At 41.1% G+C, this 22708-nt stretch overlaps 1 protein-coding gene across 1 annotated transcript in view; it reads right to left on the minus strand.

Moving 5' to 3' along the window:
- RAD50 (RAD50 double strand break repair protein) overlaps positions 1-22016 on the minus strand; it is a 114071-nt gene extending 92055 nt beyond the window's left edge. Inside the window, exons 1-2 of the mRNA XM_052643726.1 lie at positions 21888-22016; positions 19545-19628 (exon numbers count right to left, since the gene is read on the minus strand). Of these exons, the coding sequence (XP_052499686.1) occupies positions 19545-19628; positions 21888-22016 (213 nt within the window). The remainder of the gene's footprint in view (positions 1-19544; positions 19629-21887) is intronic.
- Between the last annotated feature and the right edge of the window lie 692 nt (positions 22017-22708).

The following is a 22708-nucleotide window of genomic DNA, read 5'->3' on the forward strand; positions in this document are numbered from 1 at the left end:
GGACTGTGAAGAAAGCTGAGCGCTGAAGAACTGATGCTTTTGAACTGTGGTGCTGGAGAAGACTCTTGAGAGTCTCTTGGACTGCAAAGAGATCCAACCAGTCCATTCTAAAGGAGATCAATCCTGGGTGTTCATTGCAAGGACTGATGCTAAGGCTGAAACTCCAGTACTTTGGCCACCTCATGCGAAGAGTTGACTCATTGGAAAAGACCCTGATGCTGGGAGGGATTGGGGGCAGGAGGAGAAGGGGACGACAGAGGATGAGACGGCTGGATGGCATCACCGACTCGATGGACATGAGTTTGAGTAAACTCTGGGAGTTGGTGATGGACAGGGAGGCCTGGCATACTGCGATTCACGGGGTCACAAAGAGTTGGACACGACTGAGCAACTGAACTGAACTGAGGATACAAAATCAATACACAGAAAGCACTTGTATTTCTACATACTAACAATGAAAAATCAGAAAGATAAATTAAGGAATCAATCCCATTTACCTCTGCAACAAAAAGAGGTAAATACGTAGGAATAAACTTACCTAAGGAGACAAAAGAACTGTACACAGAAGATTATAAGACACTGATGAAAGAAATCAAAGACAACATAAACAGATGGACATAGTCCATGTTCCTGGGTAGAAGAATCAATATTGTGAAAATGACTCTACTGCCAAATGCAATCTACAGATTCAATGCAATCCCTCTCAAATTACCAATGGCATTTTTCACAGAACTAGAACAAAAAATTTCACAATTCACATGGAAACACAAAAGACTCCAAATAGCCAAAGCAGTCTTGAGAAAGAAGAATGGAGCTGGAGGAATCAACCTTCCTGACTTCAGATTATACTACAAAGCTAGTCATCAAGACAGGATGGTACTGGCACAAAAACAGAAATATAGACCAATGAAACAAGACAGAAAGCCCAGAAATAAACCCATGCACCTAAAGTATGGGCACCTTATTTTTGACAAAGGAGGCAAGAATATACAATGGGGCAAAGACAGCCTTTGATAAATGGTGCTGGGAAAACTGGACAGCTACATGTCAAAGAATGAAATTAGAACACTTCCTCACACCATACACAAAGATAAACTCGAAATGGATTAAAGATCTAAATGCAAGACCAGAAACTATAAAACTCTTAGAGGAAAACATAGGCAGAACACTCGTTGACATAAATCAAAGCAACATCCTCTATGACCCACCTCCTAGAGTAAGGGAAATAAAAACAAAAGTTAACAAGTGGGATCTGATTAAACTTAAAAGCTTTTGCACAGCAAAGGAAACTATAAGCAAGGTAAAAAGACAATCCTCAGAATGGGAGAAAATAATAGCACATGAAACAACTGACAAAGGGTTAATTTCCAAAATATACAAGCAGCTCATACAACTCAATGCTAGAAAGACAAACAACCCAATTAAAAAGTGAGGAAAAGACCTAAACAGACATTTCTCCAAAGAAGACATACAGATGGCTAATAAACACATGAAAAGATGCACAATATCACTCAATAGAGAAATGCAAATCAAAACCACAGTGAGATATCACCTGACACCAGTCAGAATGGCCATCACCGAAAAGTCTACAAACAATAAATGCTGGAGAGGGTGTGGAGAAAAGGGAATGCTCTTGAACTGTTGGTGGGAGTGTAAATTGATACAGCCACTATGGAAGATGGCATGGAGATTCCCTAAAATCTAGGAATAAAACCACTGTATGACCCAGCAATCCCACTCCTAGGCATATACCCTGAGGAAACCAGGGTTGAAAAAGACACATGTATCCCATTGTTCACTGTAGCACTATTTACAATAGCTAGAACATGGAAGCAACCTAGATGTCCATCAACAGATGAATGGATAAAGAATGTGTGGTACCTATTCACAATGGAATATTACTCAGCCATAAAAGGAACACATCTGAGTCAGTTCTGAGGAGGTGGATGAACCAAGAATCTATTATACAGACTGAAGTGAGTCAGAAAGAGAAAGATAAATATCATATTCTAATACACATATATGGAATCTAGAAAAATGGTACTGAAGAATTTATTTACAGGGCAGCAGTGGAGAAGGCAATGGCACCCCACTCCAGTACTCTTGCCTGGAGAATCCCATGGACGGAGGAGCCTGGTAGGCTGCAGTCCATGGGGTTGCTACTAGTCGGACACGACTGAGTGACTTCACTTTCATTTTTCAGTTTCATGCATTGGAGAAGGAAATGGCAACCCACTCCAGTGTTCTTGCCTGGAGAATCCCAGGGACAGGGGAGCCTGGTGGGCTGCCGTCTATGGGGTCGCACAGAGTCGGACACGACTGAAGTGACTTAGCAGCAGCAGCAGTGGAGAAACAGACATCGAGAACAGACTTATGGACATGGGGAGAGGGGAGGAGAGGGTGAGATGTATGAAACAGTAACATGGAAACTTACATTACCATATGTAAAACAGATAGCCAACAGGAATTTGCTGTATGGCTCAGGAAACTCAAACAGGGGTTCTATATCAACCTAGAGGGATGGGATGGGGAGGGAGATGGGAGGGAGGTTGAAAAGGGAGGGGATATATGTATACCTATGGCTGACTCATGTTGAGGTTTGACAGAAAACAAAATTTTATAAAGCAATTATCCTTCAATAAAAAAAATAAAGAAAATAATGTGTATTCCGCCATTCACTGTTCAAATGGACTATAAAGTCAATTAGGTTAATCTGACTAACAGTGTTAAAGTTTTCCATGGCTTTCTGCTATTTTGTCTACTTTTTCTGTTTCTATACAGAGAGGGGCATTGAGATCTCCAACTATAATTGTAGATTTTTCTGTATCTCCTTTAGTTCCATAGATTTTTTTTGCCTCTTTCACATCAAAGCTCTAAATCTAGAGTTGTTATATCCTCTTGATGAACTGATTCTTCTATCATCATAAAACATCACTTCTTACCCCAATAGCATTACTAGTTCTAAAGTATACTGTCTGATGTTAATATAGCCAATTCAACTTTCTTTTTATTAGCTGGCATATTTTAGTACATTTTCCATCCTTTTATGTTTAATTTATCTGTATTATTATATTTAAAAATAGTTCCCTCTAAAAAATAATACAAATGAATGTATATGCAAAATAGAAATAGACATATAGAAAACAAACTTGTGGATACCAAAGAGGAGGGGAAAGGAATAAATCTGGATAAAGGATTAACAGATACAAGACACTACATACAAATAGGTAAGCAACAAGAATGCTCAAGGAGTTATACCCATTTTCTTGTAAAAACCTATAAGGCAGTATAATCTGCAAAAGTACTGAATCGCTACATTGTACACCTGAAAGTAACACAAAAATGTCCATCAACTATACTTTAGGAAAAAAAAACCTACTGGTATTCCTTTTTCTTTATTGGGGTCTTTTGTAAGGGAATGCCAGAAAAACATTTACTTCTGCTTCATTGACTATGCTAAAGTATTTGTGTGGATCACAACAAACTGTGGAAAATTCCTTAAAGAGATGGGAGTACCAGACCACCTTACCTGCCTCCTTAGAAACCTATGCGGGTCAAGAAGCAACAGTCAGAACTAGACATGGAACAACAGACTGGTTCAAAATTGGGAAAAGAGTATGTCAAGGCTGTATATTGTTACCTTATTTAACTTATATGCAGAGTACATCATGCAAAATGCCAGGCTGGATGAATCACAGGCTGGAATCAAGATTGCCAGGAGAAATATCAACAATCTCAGATACACACAGGATAACACTCTAATGGCAGAAAACAAAGAAGAACTAAAGAGCCTCTTGATGAAAGTCAAAGAGGGGAGTGAAAAAGCTGGCTTAAAACTTAACATCCAAAAAAATAAGATCATGGCTTCTGGTCCTATCACTTCATGGCAAACAGAAGGGGGGAAAAGTTCAAGTAGTGACAGATTTTATTTTCTTGAGCTCCAACATCACTATGGAAGGTGCCTGCAGCCATGAAATTAAGATACTTGCTCCTTGGAAGGAAAGCTAGAATCTCTATTCAGTTCACAATCCCACTTCTCTACCCCAGTAGCTGTTCTCTGCTAGTCCTCACTGAATCTCATTCTAAAACACATGCAGCTTAGGATCTGGCAAAAGACTCATGGGTTCCTTATGAAGATTTCTGGGGTCCCATCTCTACACAGCAATCCCACCCCTGAACCTTGCCTCACATTTACAACCACCTCAGCAAACCCAAACTTCTTTGTCTCATCTGCCAAGTGACTACTGCTCTCTGTTGGATTCTAATTCTATACACTGAAGTTTGCAAAGTGTCCCTAGGTAGAAGGCTAGAATAAATTTGTAGTCACCACATATATTTTTCTTTTTTCAGATATTACAACCCAGCATCTGTTGTCCAATGCCTGAAAGAGTTGATTCAAATATTTTTTCCAGTTTTAAAGTTGTTCATCTTGGGAGCACAAGTATGATACTCATTATTCTATTGCAACCAAAATCACAAACCCCAGGGTTTGCCTTTTTTAAAAAATCTAAGTAACTTTTGTTGATACTTTAATGACTTTTTAGAATAAATTTAACTTTCATATTCATCAACTGTTTAACAAATATTTATTAGGCGTTCATTAGCTTTCATGTGTTGTTTTGGTTCGAAAATGACACTTTTTTCCTTTGGTGCATGGAAGACAGAGGGGTTAAACAAAAGGGTAGAAAAAGGAATGTTAAGTATCATCATAAGAGAAGTACAAGATGCTCTGGGAGCACAAAGTAGAGGCATCTAACTTACCTAGGAGAGGACTGGGAAGGTTTTCTAAAGGAAATGAATATTTAAATAGAAACCTGACAGAGCTACGCAGGAGTAAGCAGATGAAAAGATCTGAGACACTGAATGGCTAAAGTAATTTCAGAAAGTTTTCTGCAGAAAGAAGGGAAAAGGAAAGTAGAGACAGAAGATGGTTTCACTAATTAAAAGCTTTCTGAAACATGTTAAAAGAGTTTTGGACTTAAAGCAATGGAAAATCATTAAAGAGTTTAATGATTTTAAAGGAAAATCATGCAGTAGATAATGCATTGTAGAAGAATCATTTTGTCCTCAGGGTAAACAGACTTGACTGAGGCAAGATAAGAAGCTGAGAGTAATCCAGGAGAAATTTAGATACAGACATCTTAGTGAGGAGGTAGCAAAAGATTAATATTCAGCTTTGCCCAGGGCCTTGATCCTATCATTTCATCCCAAGGAAAGTAGCTATTTTAGTCACTAACTTGTGTCCTACTCTTTGCAACCCCATGGACTATAACCCGCTAGGTTTCTTTGTCCCTGGGATTCTCCAGGCAAGAATACTGGAGTGGGTTGCCATTTCCTTCTCCAGGGATCTTCCCGACCCAGGGATCGAACCTGGGTCTCCTGCATTGCAGGCAGATTCTTTACTGAGTTATGAGGGAAGCCAAGGAAAGTAACTACTGAGATTTTAATCCATGGCAGTTAAAGGATTTTTCACATCTACATACCAGAAAATGAGTTAACTTGTTTACAATATGCCTGGTTAGTTACAAATAGACTGGTTAGCCAAATACATATTTTTTCTCCTGGCATCTACCTGTTAAGAATCAAAATAGTAAATGTATTAACAATTTAAAGAGGGAGTATTTTGTAGCATTTCAAGCACAATGCTATTGTTGACGCTCTTCAAAGAGTAGGGGCTTCCCTGGTGGCTCTTCCTCAGTAAAACAGGAATTTATTAAGGCGGAGAAACATATATTACACTTTAGAAGAATTTCTATCCAAAAGAAAAAAATATAATAAGCCCTTTTCTTTTCAAACAGTCTAGTTGTAAAACCATTAGATAGGGCAGAAGAAGGTACACATGCATGCTACCTGGAGGTGGGGGAACATGGTAGCTCAGCATGGAGCAGGCTGAATGAGCTTGAGCAGGCTGACAAGGGTACGCACATGGACAGACAGCTTGGCCCAGGGTTTCCAAAGTCCAAAGGTGTCAATTTAAGCAAGCTAAAAGGGCATCTGTGAGTAGGGATGACCAAGCTCAGGAGAACGATGATGTCTGTCCTAGGGGAAGGCATAATGTGGGGATGCAGAGCCTGACAACACTGAGGAGGGAATCCACATGGGCAGGGGGAAGCCTGCAGGGACGATTCAGATGCCAGATTAGAGACGGCAACCCTACAAGAGGCCTCGTGGTAAAGAGTATTTGTGGCTGAGAAAGGTAAGCAAGGTGTTCATGGGTAGAAAATGGGAGCATGGAAAGTCAGAGCCCAAGTGGAATGGGAAAACATCCACATTGAGGGGGCCAGCATGAGGAGTTACAGGCCAAGCAGGATAAAGAGGGTTTGTACACAGTGGGTAGAGTTGGTCCAGTATGGAGTGTTAGAGTTCTGGTGTACCAACAGGAGATTCATTACATATAAGGGGATGGATCAAATAAGTAAACCTATTGAGAACATAGTTGAAAGAAAAAAAAAAGAATATAGTAAATTCCTTGCCTCTTACTCCCTTCATTTTATTTACCAGGCAAACCTTCAACCTTGATTAAATCCAACTTTCCAACTCATTCAGTGTCTGCCACTGAGCAGCTGAAGAAAAGTGAAAAAACACAAACATAATGATTGCTCTCCCTATAAATTTTCACCCACAAACCTCAAGTGACCCCTTGACACCGTCACGTAACCCTTTAACACTTCCCTAGTCAAATTACTCTGAAATAAAAACTACCTTTTAATTTTGCTAGCCTCAATCATCCCCCTCTCCCACTCTCAGCTAATGATTTCACTTCTTTTTTCCACTGAGACTACAGAAAGAATCAAAAGAGGATTGATTCATTCTCTCACTACTAAGTTTACCATGTATACTCTGCCTGGCATCCTTTTACAAAGGATAACAACGTGCACGCTTGGTAACTCCTTCAGTTGAGCAATGGATCGTATCTCTTCTTGCCTACTCAAGGATTTTGCTCCATAATTGTCCCCTCCCTTAGGTCAATTTCCCCCTCTCTCCAGTGTCATTCCTATCAATTTATAAATGTTCTAGTATCTCCCACTTTTAGGAACACAATATACGGCCACAAAATGGGATAAAGAAACTGCTGAGGAAATAAGCATCCAGAAAATTTACAGTATCAGCCAGAAGCAAAACAAACTTGATGAGATGCAGACAACAGAGAATTGAGCTTCTGATGGTCCAGGTCAACTGAAGAGATGCAAATTAGGTAGAAGAAGAATGGATGTACTCACGTAGCTGAAAGTTTGAAAGAAGTAGAGGAGAAAGGTGTGAAGTTAGGCAAATAGAGCAACATGGAAATCAAAGTACCTAAAAAGATAGAAACAACTGAACGCAGGTAAGAAAAATTACTGAGAAAAACCAGAAAAACCCAGGCATTTGTTTAAGATAAACAATATCAGGTGCAGGGTCAAATTAAAACAGGGAAATAGAGAAGAGAAGTTGAAGATATAAGAGGGTGAGAGAAACTGAAATGTTGAAAAGAACATAGCATATTGGGAAAACTGAGGGGATGTGGGCAATTCAGGTGAGGGGAATGGCTCCACCCACAGTAGGAGGTGTGAGTGACTCAGGAGAGAAGGGTTGATGAACAAGTGTGGGTGGGAGCTCAGAACTGGAAAATGAGAGCAGCCGAAAAGCGGGTAGTAAGAGAAGAGAGCTAAACCACCACAGCCAGAAGAACCACAGAGAGGACAGAAGCAGATAGCTGAGAAAAACAGCTCTAGAAAGATGAAAGCAATTGGAAAGGGGGTGGGTGATAGATGAGACTGGCAGAGATACCAGAGCATCAATCAACATGGAAACATCCAGAAAATACACACATATGTAGAAAAAACAGGAACAGAAGCCAAAAAAACTCTTCTTGATCCTGCAAACCTTTTCAGTGATTGCCCCATCTCTTTCCACTTACAGAAAAACTCATAAAACAATTCTACGTGTCTTACTTCCTTACCTCCTGTTTTCTCAGATTACTAAAACTGGTTTTGTCAAGATCACCAATGACCTTCACATAGTCAAATCCGCTTCTTGACTGAGCTATCCACATATCTGACACAGCTGATGACTCCTCTTTCTTGTGACACTATTCTTTTGTCTTCTAAGACACCATTCTCTATTTTCCCTGCTTTACTAGTTGTTTTTTCACTGGCTCCTCCTCTTTCTTATTTCTAAATGCTAATATGCTCTAGGCTCAGATCTTCTCTATATTCACTTCCTAAGAGATCCCATCAGGCTTTAAGACTAACTCCATACATATGTTAAGTGTATGCATCAATGATTCCTAATTTTAACTCAAACCTCCCCTCAGACATACTTCTATTTACCTACTGGACATCTCCTTTCGATATCTAACAAACATCCCCAATTTACATGTGGGGTTTGTTTTTTTTTTTTTCTCTTTTTTAACTGCACCACTCGGTTTGCAGGATCTTAATTCCCTGACCAGGGACTGAACCCGGGGCAGGGGAGAAGCCGGGTGGTGGGCCCTAGCAATGAAAGCACCAAGTCCTAACCACTGGGCTGTCTAGGAATTCCCATCCCGATTTATACATTTAAACCAGAGGCCCTCAAACCTCCTTTTCCAGAGTTTCCTCATTACTACTATTTTATCTATTTGCTAAAGTCAAAAAACTTGTAGTTCTGCTTGATGCTTCTATGTTTCTCATACACCATTACCCAAATCAATAGCTAATAGGCTGGTTCTACCTTTAAAACATCCCAAATCCAAGCATTTGTCATATTTTCTACCATTACCACTTAATTAAGCCACCAATATTCCTCACCTGGATTACCACAAAATGCCCTTTATCAGTTTTCACCCTTCTACCCTCGCCATTTACAGACAGTCCTCTCAGCAGCTAGACTGATCACTTTAAAATACAAATCATGTCCTCTTCCTGCTTAAATCTTCTAATGGATTCCTATTTAAATTAGAACCCCAAATCCTACAGGATCTAGACCCTTCAACTATTTTAACTTAATTTTCTACTAGTCTTCCCCTGATTATTTTGCTCCTCCCCTTGTGATTCCTTGAACACATCAAATACAATCCTACCTCAAGGACTCTGCACTTAGTATTAACACTGACTGGAGTCTTCTTTCCTCAGACTTTAAAAGACCCACTCCCTGTTAAATGAATGAATAAATATTTAGAGATAATTTGTTGCTATTAGAAAAGAGATTCTTCTTTTCTATAAAAAAGAATTTCAATAATGAAGCAGGAGGGCCTTCCCTGGTAGTCTAGTGGTTGCTGCTGCTACTGCTGCTAAGTCACTTCAGTCGTGTCCGACTCTGTGCGACCCCGGAGATGGCAGCCCACCAGGCTCCCCTGTCCCTGGGATTCTCCAGGCAAGAACACTGGAGTGGGTTGCTATTTCCTTCTCCAATGCATGAAAGTGAAAAGTGAAAGTGAAGTTGCTCAGTCGTGTTGACTCTTAGCAACCCCAGGGACTGCAGCCTACCAGGCTCCTCCGTCCATGGGATTTTCCAGGCAAGAGTACTGGAGTGGGGTGCCATTGCCTTCTCCGAGTCTAGTGGTTAAGACTTCACATGTCCACTGCAGGAGGAATGGGTTCAATCCCAGGTTGGGGAACTAAGGTCCCACATGACACAGCCAGAAAAAGAAAAGAATGAGGTAGGAAAACAAGTTTGCAGACTATCAGAATAGTTCAAAGGGTAAAGGATGGTGGCTTGGACCAGGGAAACAGTAGAGATGACATGAAGGGACATATTCTGCACATACTGTAGAAGAGTAGGTAAGAACTGCTTATGAATTAGAAACAAGATGAGATAAAGGAATCATTAAAAGAATGACAAACAGGTTTCTGCACATTTCAAGCAAATGTGCAGATGATATCATTTATTAAACTGCAGGTTGCTGAGGTAGTAACAGGTTTGAGAATGTGAGAGGAATGGGGGCACAGGGAACCAAGAGTTCTATTTTCAGTATGTTAAACTGGAGATCCCCATTAAATACTTAAACAGCTGGACATATATGTCTATAGTTTAGGAAAGAAGTTAGGACTAAATATAGTATTTAGGAATTCATCAGCATGCAACTGTACACAGAACCACTGACCTAAACTGCCTGTCAAGGCCAGGCCCTATAGTAACCATCTTCATGGGTTATCTTACAACAGGAGTTCTTGGTAAAGAATGTGGAACTAACAAGCTACCATCAACCAGAATTTGCGAAACATCAAAAGGAGACAGGAGACATTAATCCATACATCCTACCAACCTCCCAGAATCCTTCTCACTGGAACCTACCCTGGATGAGCAATGAGAACAGCACCAGGAAGGACCCTGAGTCAGAATGACTGGCCAGGGACAACCTGGAAAGTGACCGTATTACCATAAGACCTGAGACCACAAGTCACACGGCAGAGCAGTTCTCCTGAGTTCCCTTCCTCTGCTGCTCTTTGCCAGAGTACCCCTTCCCAATGAAGTCTCTTGCTTTTTCAGCACATGTCTCCTCAAACAATTCGTTTCTGAGTGTTAGACAAGAGCCCACTCTTGGGCCCTGAAAGAGGTCGCTCTTCTTGCAACACAACCAATACTTAAAGCTGTGAGAGTGAATATCATCCAAGAAGAGTCAAGCAAAAGTAGACTCATTAACGGAGACTAAAGTATGGCCCAGCAAAAAAGAGGTATGAGATTATGGTGTCACGAAAGCCAAGAGAGCAATGTTTTAAAAAAAGAGGAAAACCAATTATTAATACATCAAATCTGCAGAGAAAGTATTGAGAACTAGAAAACAACCGTTCTGAGACTTTCCTGGTGGTCCAGTGGCTAAGACTCTGCCCTCCCAACACAGGGGACCCTGGCCAGGAAGCTAGAACCCACATGCTGCAAGATATAAAGACATAGAGACAAAGATTCTGCATGTCACAACTAAAAAAAGAGAAGATCCCACATGCCACAGGATCAAAGACCCCAAGTGCCACCACGAAGGCACGGCACAGCTAAACAAATTTTTTTTTTAAGTTTATCTGGCAATATGAAGATTACTGGTGACCTTACCAGAGCAGTTTTAGTGAGGGGCAAAAAAGAAAATCTAAACAGAGTAGGCTGGGGAGAAAAGGGGAAGCAATAAAGTGAAAACAATGAGCACACATAACTCTTAAGAATTTTGGTATAAATAGAACAGAGAGTAGTAGCCAGAGGCTGAACTGGAGAAGAGGGAGTGTTTGTCTGTCTGTAGACGGGCGCAACCAGAACATGTCTATCTGCTGACGTAAATGATGCCCTAAAGAAGGAGAAACTGAATGCAGGAACAAAGGCAGCTGGAAGGCAAAATGCCTGACAAAAGCGACTGACATTGGATCTAGGTTCCAAGAGGACTTAACTGACCTTAAAACAAATGATAAACAATTTACCCTTATTACAAAGGTGAAAACAGTACGGATATATATGCAGGGTAGTCTGGTAGATTTAATGATTCCTTCTATTTTCTCAAGAAAACACAAGGCAAGATCATCCATCAATTGAAGAGAGTACATCTAAAGTTTAAGAGAAGGTGTGAAATAGTCACTGTAGAAAAGGCTCAGTAAATATAGTAAATGCTTTACTATTTCTAAAGAAAAATTAATTCCTTTGTTTGGAACAATTACTAAGGATAATTAGCAACACTAGGAATACACAAAAGTAGTACACAGAAAAGATATTAATGACCTGGATAACCACAATGGTGTGATCATTCACCTAGAGCCAGACATTCTGGAGTGCAAAGTCAAGTGGGTTGTAGGAAGCATCACTACAAACAAAGCTAGTGGAGGTGATGGAATTCCAGCTGAGCTATTTCAGATTCTAAAAGATGATGCTGTGAAAGTATTGCATTCAATATGTCAGCAAATTTGGAAAACTCACCAGTGGCCACAGGACTGGAAAAGGTCAGTTTTCATTCCAATCCCAAAGAAGGGCAATGCCAAAGAGTGTTCAACATGCGGCACAACTGCACTCATTTCACACGATAGCAAAGTAACACTCAAGCTTCTCCAAGATAGGCTTCCACAGTATATAAACCAAGAACTTCTACATGTTCAAGCTGGATTTAGAAAAGGCAGAGGAAACAGAGACAAACTGCCAACATCTGCTGGATCATAGAAAAAGCAAGAGAATTCCAGAAAAACATCTACTTCTGCTTCACTGACTACACTAAAGCCTTTGTGTGGATCACAACAAACTGGAAAATTCCTTAAAGAAATGGGAATACCAGACCACCTTACCTGCCTCCTGAGAGACCTGTATGCAGATCAAGAAACAACAGTTAGAACCAGACATGGAACAATGAACTGGTTCAAAACTGGGAAAAGAGTAGGTCAAGGCTGTATGTTGTCACTCTGCTTATTTAACTTATATGCAGAGTATATCATGTGAAATGCAGGCCTGGATGAAACACAAGCTGGAATCAAGATTCCCAGGAGAAATATCAATAACTTGAGATATGCAGATGACACCACCGTTATGGCAGAAAGCGAAGAGGAACTAAAGAACCTCTTGATGAAAGCAGAAGAGGAGAGTGAAAAAGCTAGTTTAAAACTCAGCATTCAAAAAACTAAGATCATGGCATCTGGCCCCATCACTTCATGGCAAACAGATGGGGAAACAATGGAAACAGTGACAGACTTCATTTTCCTGGGCTCCAAAATCACTGCAGATGGTGACTGCAGCCATGAAATTAAAAGATGCTTGCTCCTTGGAAGAAAAGCTATGACAAACTCAGCATACTAAAAAGCAGAGATATTACTTTGCCAACAAAGGTCTGTATAGTCAAAGTTATGGTTTTTCCAGTAATCATGTACGGATGTGAGAGCTGGACCATAAAGAAAGCTAAGTGCTGAAGAATGGATGTTTTTGAACTGTGGTGTTGGAGAAGACTCTTGAGATTCCCTTGGACTGCAAGGAGATCAAACTAGTCAATCCTAAAGGAAATTAGTCCTGAATATTCATTGGAAGGACTGATACTGAAGCGCCAATACTTTGGCCACCTGATGCAAAGAACTGACTCACTGGAAAAGACTCTGATGCTGGGCAAGACTGAAGGCAGGAGAAGGGGACGACAGAGGATAAGATGGTTGGATGGCATCACCGACTCAATGGACATGAGTTTGAGCAAGCTCTGGGAGATGGTGAAGGACAGGGAAGCCTGGCATGCTGCAGTTCATGGGGTCACAAAGAGTCGGACATGACTGAGTGACTGAACACCACCACTAGGAAATCGAGCTGAGTGCCTTGTGGATAACAATTTCCCTTAAAGATAAGGATTGGTACAAAACAAAGTCAGACAATCTGGGATATACTGGGTTGTATCTAATACAAATTCTTAAGTTCTTACTTATGACCTTAATAACACTGTTAGCTGTTATTTTTTTACATAGCCTGTTTTATAAGATTGTTATTTCTTGCATTTATCATTGTGTGACTGAGTCTCCGACAAAAATATATAGTTCTATATGAGGTCAATGACTAGAACAGTGGAACTCTTACATGAGAAGAAGCTACAAGAGGGAATCTTTTCCTAGATCGTAAGAGCCTAGTAATTAATACAGGTGGTATAGAGATTTATGGCTACTGTTAATAAGGCCTAGTCCAATAATAGCTCATTGAGCAGCCTAGCAACAAAATTTCACCAGACCCATGAATGAGCATTCTGAGCACCATGGGATGAAATGGTTATGAAAGGGCCCTTTTTATGACCATAACATTTATGACCATAAACGGGCCCTAACAACTGGAGACTGGCACTTGCCACCTACCGCTGTAGGTTGGTGGCAAGGATTAAATCATGAGCCGCTGCAGCTGCTGACCTTTAACACCCCCTAAAAGAGGTTGAGGGTGGAGATCAGTAATGAGGCACTCACTCTGTGCTCTGGGAAAAACTGACAAAACAGGTCTTCAGATAGTTAGATATTTTCAGGAGATTTTAGGAGCCCAAATTCTTGCATCTTCTCATACCTAAAGAGGTACTAACATCATTAATGGCAGCATTTGCTTTGGCTATTAAGGAGAAAACCACAATTAAAGTCAAAATGGAGTAACTATGCTTCAGACAGCCAAGGCAATACTAAGTGATACTTAGTACAAGGTGTGATTTCAGATAAGTCCTTATATTGTTGAGAACTTAAGTTTTCTGAGCAGTATCAGTCTTGAGATGCCACCAGCCATTCTCAAAACAGTGTCTGCTAACAGCTGGCAACTACAACCTTACTTTTTAAAAGTCTCCTCTTATAACTACTGCATTTTTAGATATTACAATTGCTTTACAAAATAACAAAAAGAAGAGACATGTATGATGATCAACAGCTTATATTATTTATGTTAATATCACATCAAAGGTTAAAACCTAGTTAGATAAAACTAGACAACTGGCTACCTGGCTACAAGTCTCCCCAGAGCACTAGGTCCAAACTAGGTTTCAGGCTTATTTTCCTGAGAAGAAATGAGATCTATTTTGTCTATTTATGTCAGGTTGTCCAACCAACTGAGTCTATAACACCCACATCAAATCGCACTGGGCTAACAGAAGCAGACATCAAAAATATGTACGATCACACCAAATGGCTCCATCCCTTCTGACAGGGTAACTCCAGTACTGACTCTACATGGACCAGGATCAAAACTGCTACCATATATAACCTGGTTCTTACTCCTGCGTGGGCCCCTGGTTATAATAGTTCATTTATTGGTTTTTGGCCCCTGCCTTTTAAATCTACTTGTTAAGTTTGTCTCTTCCAGATTACACTAGTTTCATATCAAGATAATGGCGATGCGGAGATGCCAGCCACTCCTCAGAACAGATCCTGCTGGTGTAACAACAGAGGTCATCCTGGGCCCTTAATGAGACAGGGTGAGAGCTCTGTGACCCCAACTAGGTAGGCTTACAAGCCCCATGCCAGCCCAAAAGCCCTTTATCCTCCCAATAAAGATTTCTTGGGGTTCACGTCTCTCAGGGGGGATTTGAGACAGGAGATAGATGGGCCCCAGGCTGAGCAGCTGGAGTTTGTCCCCTGTGGACAGATACTCCAAGATGAAAACAATAGCAGAAGTGAGGAGGACCTGAGCCTTGCCCAGATAGAGACCACATATTTCTCATTCTTGGGGTCAAGGAGACGTTCCCAACAACATGTGCACAGAAAGGCTCCTAAGGGGCCAATGAAAAGGGGGAACCACCCCATGGTAGATGATGTCAACCTGCCCATAGGCCTCTTCACTAGAATCCACCTTGGCTGAGAAATGTGCGCTCATACAGGGGAGGACCTTGAGTTAAATCTAATACAGGCGCAGAACGAGGCAAAGTAATATGACTGGCCAGAGGAAACCTGGAAGAAATGCCCCATGTAAGTGACTCAAACTACCTCCAGGGCATGATTCTGAGTCTGCTCATGTGAGTCTATTCATACATACTTTTTCTTTCGAATAAACACTTTACATGTTTCACTACTTTCTGTCTCTGTGGAAATTCATTTCTACAAAACCAATGGGCCAGGGCCTTGTCACTGCCCACTGGCCCTGATGGTCTAGAGTCTAGGATTCGGTGCTCTATCGCAGCCTGACTTCAGTCTCTGGCCAGGGAGCAAAAATCCTGCTTCAAGCCACTGCAGGCCAAGACTGCCCAAGATCACTTTCATAATCAGAGTTATCTTTAGCCATATAAAAGTGGAAACAATTTAAAAGACTATCAACAGTGCATCAGTTAAATAAGCTAGAGAATATAAACTCAATGGAATACTATTAATTAAAAATAATGAAACAAAAGTATATATATCTTAACATATCTGCAGGTGGCGCAGTGGTAAAGAATCCGTCTGCCAATGCAAGAGACACTGGTTTGTTTCCTGGGCTGGGAAGATCCCTGGGAGAAGGCAACCTACACCAGTATTCTTGTCTGGGAAATCCCATGGACAGAGGAGCCTGGAGGGCTACAGTTCATGGGGCCACAAGAGTTGGACATGACTTAGCAACTAAAAAAACAGCAACAAAAATATCACAAAATAAATACTTGATTTGTAGAATAGTCAAAATAAAATTCTATTGATTTATTAAAATATTTATGTGAGTATATTTATATACACACAGAGGTTTTTTTTCCATAAACACACAAAAAAGCCTGGAAGAAATACACAACAAACTATTGGGAAGTAGGGGTAATGAGAGGCACAGGACCTCACGACACATACACCAAAGTAAAACTTCAGGAAGAGAGATAAATCAGGAGTTTGGGATTAGCAGATACACAGTAATATATATAAGATAAGCAAGAGTGATTTAACACAGGCAACAATATTCTATATCTTGTAATAACCTATAATGGAAAATACGCTTAAAAAATATATGCATATAACTGAATCACTTTTCTGTATACCTAAAACTAATGCAATATTGTGAATCAACTATACTGCAATATAAAAAAGGAAAAACTATAAACCAAAATGTATATAGAAAAGTCTATGTCCTAAACACACACTAATAGTTAAAACACCATAATTCAAAGATTCATACACAGACTTTCATCATGGTACATTTTAATGAAAAATTAAAGCAAGGCTAAATATAAGAAAATGATGCAATCATTAAAAATGTTCATAAAAGGTGTTTTAAGTAGAAAATATTTCAGACAAAGAAGTACAAAGATTAAAAAAGCACCCATGTACCTATACACAACAGACTATGCAGTTCAGTTCAGTCGCTCAGTCATGTCCGACTCTTTGCGACCCCATGAATCGCAGCACGCCAGGCCTCCCTGTCCATCACCAACTCCCAGAGTTCACTCAGACTCACGTCCATCGAGTCCGTGATGCCATCCAGCCATCTCATCCTCTGTTGTCTCCTTCTCCTCCTGCCCCCAATCCCACCTAGCATCAGAGTCTTTTCCAATGAGTCAACTCTTCGCATGACGTGGCCAAAGTACTGGAGTTTCAGCTTTAGCATCATTCCTTCCAAAGAAATCCCAGGGCTGATCTCCTTCAGAATGGACTGGTTGGATCTCCTTGCAGTCCAAGGGACTCTCAAGAGTCTTCTCCAATACCACAGTTCAAAAGCATCAATTCTTTGGCACTCAGCCTTCTTCACAGTCCAACTCTCACATCCATACATGACCACAGGAAAAACCACAGCCTTGACTAGACGGACCTTAGTCAGCAAAGTAATGTCTCTGCTTTTGAATATACTATCTAGGTTGATCCTAACTTTTCTTCCAAGGAGTAAGCGTCTTTTAATTTCATGGCTGCAATCACCATCTGCAGTGATTTTGGAGCCCTGACACTGTTTCCACTGTTTCCCCATCTATTTCCCATGAAGTGATGGGACCAGATGCCATGATCTTTGTTTTCTGAATGTTGAGCTTTAAGCCAACTTTTTCGCTCTCCTCTTTCACTTTCATCAAGAGGCTTTTTAGTTCCTCTTCACTTTCTGCCATAAGGGTGGTGTCATCTGCATATCTGAGGTTATTGATATTTCTCCCAGCAATCTTGATTCCAGCTTGTGTTTCTTCCAGTCCAGTGTTTCTCATGATGTACTCTGCATATAAGTTAAATAAGCAGGGTGACAATATACAGCCTTGACATACTCCTTTTCCTATTTGGAACCAGTCTGTTGTTCCATATCCAGTTCTAACTGTTGCTTCCTGACCTGCATACAGATTTCTCATGAGGCAGGTTAGGTGGTCTGGTATTCCCATCTCTTGAAGAATTTTCCACAGTTTATTGTGATCCACATAGTCAAAGGCTTTGGCATAGTCAATAAAGCAGAAATAGATGTTTTTCTGGAACTCTCTTGCTTTTTTGATGATCCAGTGGATGTTGGCAATTTGATCTCTGGTTCCTCTGCCTTTTCTAAAACCAGCTTGAACATCAGGGAGTTCATGGTTCACGTATTGCTGAAGCCTGGCTTGGAGAATTTTGAGCATTACTTTATTAGCATGTGAGATGAGTGCAATTGTGCGGTAGTTTGAGCATTCTTTTGCATTTCCTTTCTTTGGAATTGGAATGAAAACCGACCTTTTCCAGTCTTGTGGCCACTGCTGAGTTTTCCAAATTTGCTGGAAGAATGCATTTGAATCAGTTCTAATGAGGTGGATGAAACTGGAACCTATTATACCAAGTGAAGTAAGTCAGAAAGAAAAACACCAATATAGTATACTAACCCATATATATGGAATTTAGAAAGATGGCAATGATGATCCTATATAAGACAGCAAGAGAGACACAGATGTAAAGAACAGTCTTTTGGACTCTGTGGGAGAAGGCGAGGGTGGGATGATTTGAGGGAGTAGTGTTGAAATGTGAAGCAGATCACTGATCCAGGTTCAATGCATAAGACAGGGCACTCAGGGCTGGTTCACTAGGATGACTCTGGGGGATGGGATCAGGAGGGAGGTGGGCGAGGGGTTCTGGATGGGGAACACATGTGCAGCCATGGCTGACTTATGTCAATGTATGGCAAAAACCACTACAGTATTGTAAAGTAATTGCAAGGAGATCCAACCAGTCCATTCTGAAGATCAGCCCTGGGATTTCTTTGGAAGGAATGATGCTAAAGCTGAAACTCCAGTACTTTGGCCACGTCATGAGAAGAGTTGACTCATTGGAAAAGACTCTGATGCTGGGAGGGATTGGGGGCAGGAGGAGAAGGGGACGACCGAGGATGAGATGGCTGGATGGCATCATGGCCTCGATGGACGTGAGTCTGAGTGAACTCTGGGAGTTGGTGATGGACAGGGAGGCCTGGCGTGCTGCGATTCATGGGGTCGCAAAGAGTCGGACACAACTGAGCGACTGAACCGAACTGAACTGAAAGTAAATAAATTAATAAAATTAAAAGTACCTATATACCAAACACCCAGACTAAGAATTTAATATAGTTTTTAATAACACAGGACTTGATGATAATGTTAGATGGGAAAAAAGCTCAGAATACAAAATTAAGAGTATGACTTCAGCTACTTAAGACAGTACGTAAAGGAGAAGAAACACATGAAAACGTCAACAATGGCTATCACTCACTGACTGTACGTGAGTGACTTCCATATCTCAGATTTTTCCACTGCCAAGTTTTCTACAATGAGCTATCACTTTTATCATTATAAACATTTTATTTAAAAAAAAGTTTCTGGAGTAGGAAATGGCAACCCACTCCAGTAGTTTTGCCTGGAAAATCCCATGGACAGAGGAGCCTGGGAAGCTGCAGTCCAGGGGGTTGCAAAGAGTTGGATGTAACTGAGCACGCACATACAAAACAGAAACAGACTCACAGACACAGAGAACAGACTTGCGGTTGTCAAGGAGACGAGGGGAGGAGGAGGGGTGGACTGGGAGTTTGGAGTTAGCAGATGCAAACTATTACATTTAGAATGGATACACAAGGTCCAACTCTATATAACAGAGAGCTATATTCAATATCCTGTAATAAACCATGATGGAAAAGAATACGAAAAAGAATATATATAACTGAATCACTTTGCTATGCCGAAATTCACACAATTAACACAAATTAACACAATCAACTATATGTCAATAAAATTAAAAAACAAAAGAAAAAAAAAGTTTCACTGGCATCATTACCTTGGGGTCATGAACAAATGTATTTCCTTTGGTTCCAGGAGGAAAATCTCCAGTACAAATATATTTTAGACATTCAATGATGGTCTAAAGAAATAGAAAATTATATTATTTACTTATTAGAAAACTGCAGAATTTAACCATAAAATGTTAATTCATTATAAATATTTGTAAAAGATAAAAGACTATAAAATATATGATTAGGTAAATTTTGATATTATAAAACCTGACATATAAATATAGAAAAGCTATAGAATTAAGAAGGTATACTGAAATAAAAAATTATTATTATTTTGGGAGGAAAATTTTCTATTTCTAATTAAAATTAAACTAAGTTTTTAATAACAATGGCTTAAACAGCTCACCATAGCTGATTACACTATATTGTATAAATGAAATTTATTGAGTGAAACTTAAATGTTCACACACACACACACACACACTCACACACACACACACATCAAAGGATAAATATGTGAGGCTGATATCCTGCAGGGCCCTGTGTGGCTCCTGGGCACAAGGACTTTCTGTGTTCCCCATTTCTTTGATTATAGGAAGCAGCCTCCATTCACCCTCCATGACCTTCCCTAAGTTCCAAAGGGCAGATTCAAGCAATAAAGTTATTTAGGGGAGGGAGGGGATGAGACCAGAGAGAGACAGTCAAGAGCAGCCTTGGGGCAAGGTCCTGTTTCCCTATCAACAGATACACACAATATCACAGTATCTTTGAGCTACTCTGCAGACACCTAAACCCCCTCCAGGTGGGATGCTGCCCAGGACATGCAGACCCCAGAGTAATTACACCTGAGGGTTGATGATGTCGACTCCTACTTACCTCACCATCATTAGAACGGCCACGAGCTAATCAGGCTGTTACTATAAAACTTGTCACTATATTCCCCAGTTGAGGACACATGGTTTGGAGGGCATGAGCCCGCTGTGTCCCCCTTTCCATGGCAAAGCAATAAAGCTACCCTTTTCTACGTCACCCAAAACTGTCTCCGGGATTTAATTTGGCAACGTTGTACAGAGAAGCTGAGCTTTCTGGTTCAAGGTGATAGATGTGTTAACTAGAATAAGAGAAACCTTTTGGGGAACACGTTTGTCAAATCACCATGATGTATACTTTAAATAGCCTACAATGTATATGCCATTATACTCCAATAAGACTGAATTTTTTTTTTAAGCTGAAACAAAACAAATGGCTAGTATCAACCTTATTATGTGACAGGTACTGTACTAACCACTTTTACATACATTAAGCATTTAATTCTCACATTAACCCTAGGCGATAGAAACTATTTTTAACATCTATTTTATAAATGAGAAAACTAAGGCAAAGAACATTTAGGTCACTTTTGCCCAGTCACACAACTAATAAATGGGGAAGCAAAAAAAAAAAAAAAATCTGTATTCAAGCAGCTAGGGCTCATAAACACTAAACTAACCTATCAGTAACACTTAATATAGTACTTAGGTACATAAAAAAGCATCTGTAAATAATATTTTTACATAAACAAATAGACAAGAGTCTGGCATTCAACTCTCAACACCAAACCTTGTCTTTCTCTATGCTTTTCACTTCCTCTTCTCCCTGTTACTATGATATCACCTTGCTTTTCTCAAACCACCCTCTCAGACCAGAGAGCCTCTTGGCTACACTTCTTTCAAAACTGCATACCATTCCAGGGCTCAACTCAAATTTCTAAATATTTCCAGGGTTTTAAAAAGTCACAGTATATATGCTGTGCTCTAACCTTTATTTGAACTAGGTAAGAGCATCCCAACAGCAAAAGTTTACCAATTTAACCAAGCCCCAATGGAGGTTTCATTTTAAAACTGTTATTTACCTAGTCATTATGCTTAGTCGGGATAGTCAGTTTTCTTAACGTCATACATTTACATTTAATAACAACAACAACAACAAATCCCGAAAGGGGACAACTACCAGGAAATGAATGCTATGCCATGAGAATAAAGAGAATTAAGAAAACATGAATACAGGCAAAAAAAAAAAAGAAAAAGTTCCTGTGGGGCTGTGGGCTCCGTAAGCTCACGCAGTTAGTTCCCGGCCTCTCGGGATTCTCAAGAAAACCCTGTCCACTGGGCAGCAGTGGACAAAAGTCCGGTCGGCGGCTCAGGTGACAGAGACCAGAAGTCCACACCAAGCCACGCTCCTGGGCACGGAAGTCAGCTGACGACCCAGGTGTACCCTGGGGCCTCAGGAGCTGAGTCATACTGACTCCTCTCACCCTAAACTAGAGTTCCGAACTCTGCAGACACTCTACTCCAGATCTGTAACACGTGGCGACCCATAAACTGAAGGCGGCTCCTCAGAGGACTTACCGTTTTCCCCGCCCCATTGGGTCCAACCAAAATTGTAAGGGGACTGAAGAAAGTGATAATTTGTTTATCTTTATCCTCTATTCCAAAACTCCGCACGCCCTGAATGCTCATCTTTTCGATCCGGGACATGTTTGCAAACGTTTCTTTTCTCAACAGCTGGGGTCTAGATCCCGGGGCCCACCAAAGTTTAGCAGCGAGGCCGGAGCACAGCAAGAACGGGTCGTAAGGACTCCAGCGTCTCGGAAGGCTCGGGCTGGGACCGTCCCTCCCACACTGGCTTTCTTCCCTGCTGCAGGACGAGAGCGGGGGTGGGGGCCAGCCCGGGGCTGCCCAAGACACACGCGGGCAGAACCCCCAGGACCAGGGAGCCCGAGACCCAGGCACTCACAGACTCCCGCCTTGGCTACGCCGCGGGTCAGGTGGGTCATTGCGCCGGCGCGCATTTACGCCGCAGGCGCGGGGCACGCCGGGAAGTCGGAAGCTAGGTGCGCGCGCAGGCTTACAGTGTGCGACGGTCGTATGCCAGGTCTTGAAAGTGGCTTGTGTCTCCTAGCAGCGGACCGAGGGGGGAGGGGCGAGAGGGAGGGGAGGAGGAGGGGCAGGGGTGAGGCAGCAGTCAGTTCAGTTCAGTCGCTCCGTCGTGTCCGAATCTGCGACTCCATGGACTGCAGCAGGCCAGGCTTCCCAGTTCATCACCCACTCCCAGAGCTTGCTCAAACTCATGTCCATCGCGTGAGTGATGCCATCCAGCCATCTTATCCTCTGTCGTCCTCTTCTCCTCCTGCATTCAATCTTTCCCAGCATCAGGGTCGTTTCTAATG

Source organism: Budorcas taxicolor, chromosome 7 (genome assembly GCF_023091745.1).
Source record: "Budorcas taxicolor isolate Tak-1 chromosome 7, Takin1.1, whole genome shotgun sequence".
NCBI lineage: Eukaryota > Metazoa > Chordata > Mammalia > Artiodactyla > Bovidae > Budorcas > Budorcas taxicolor.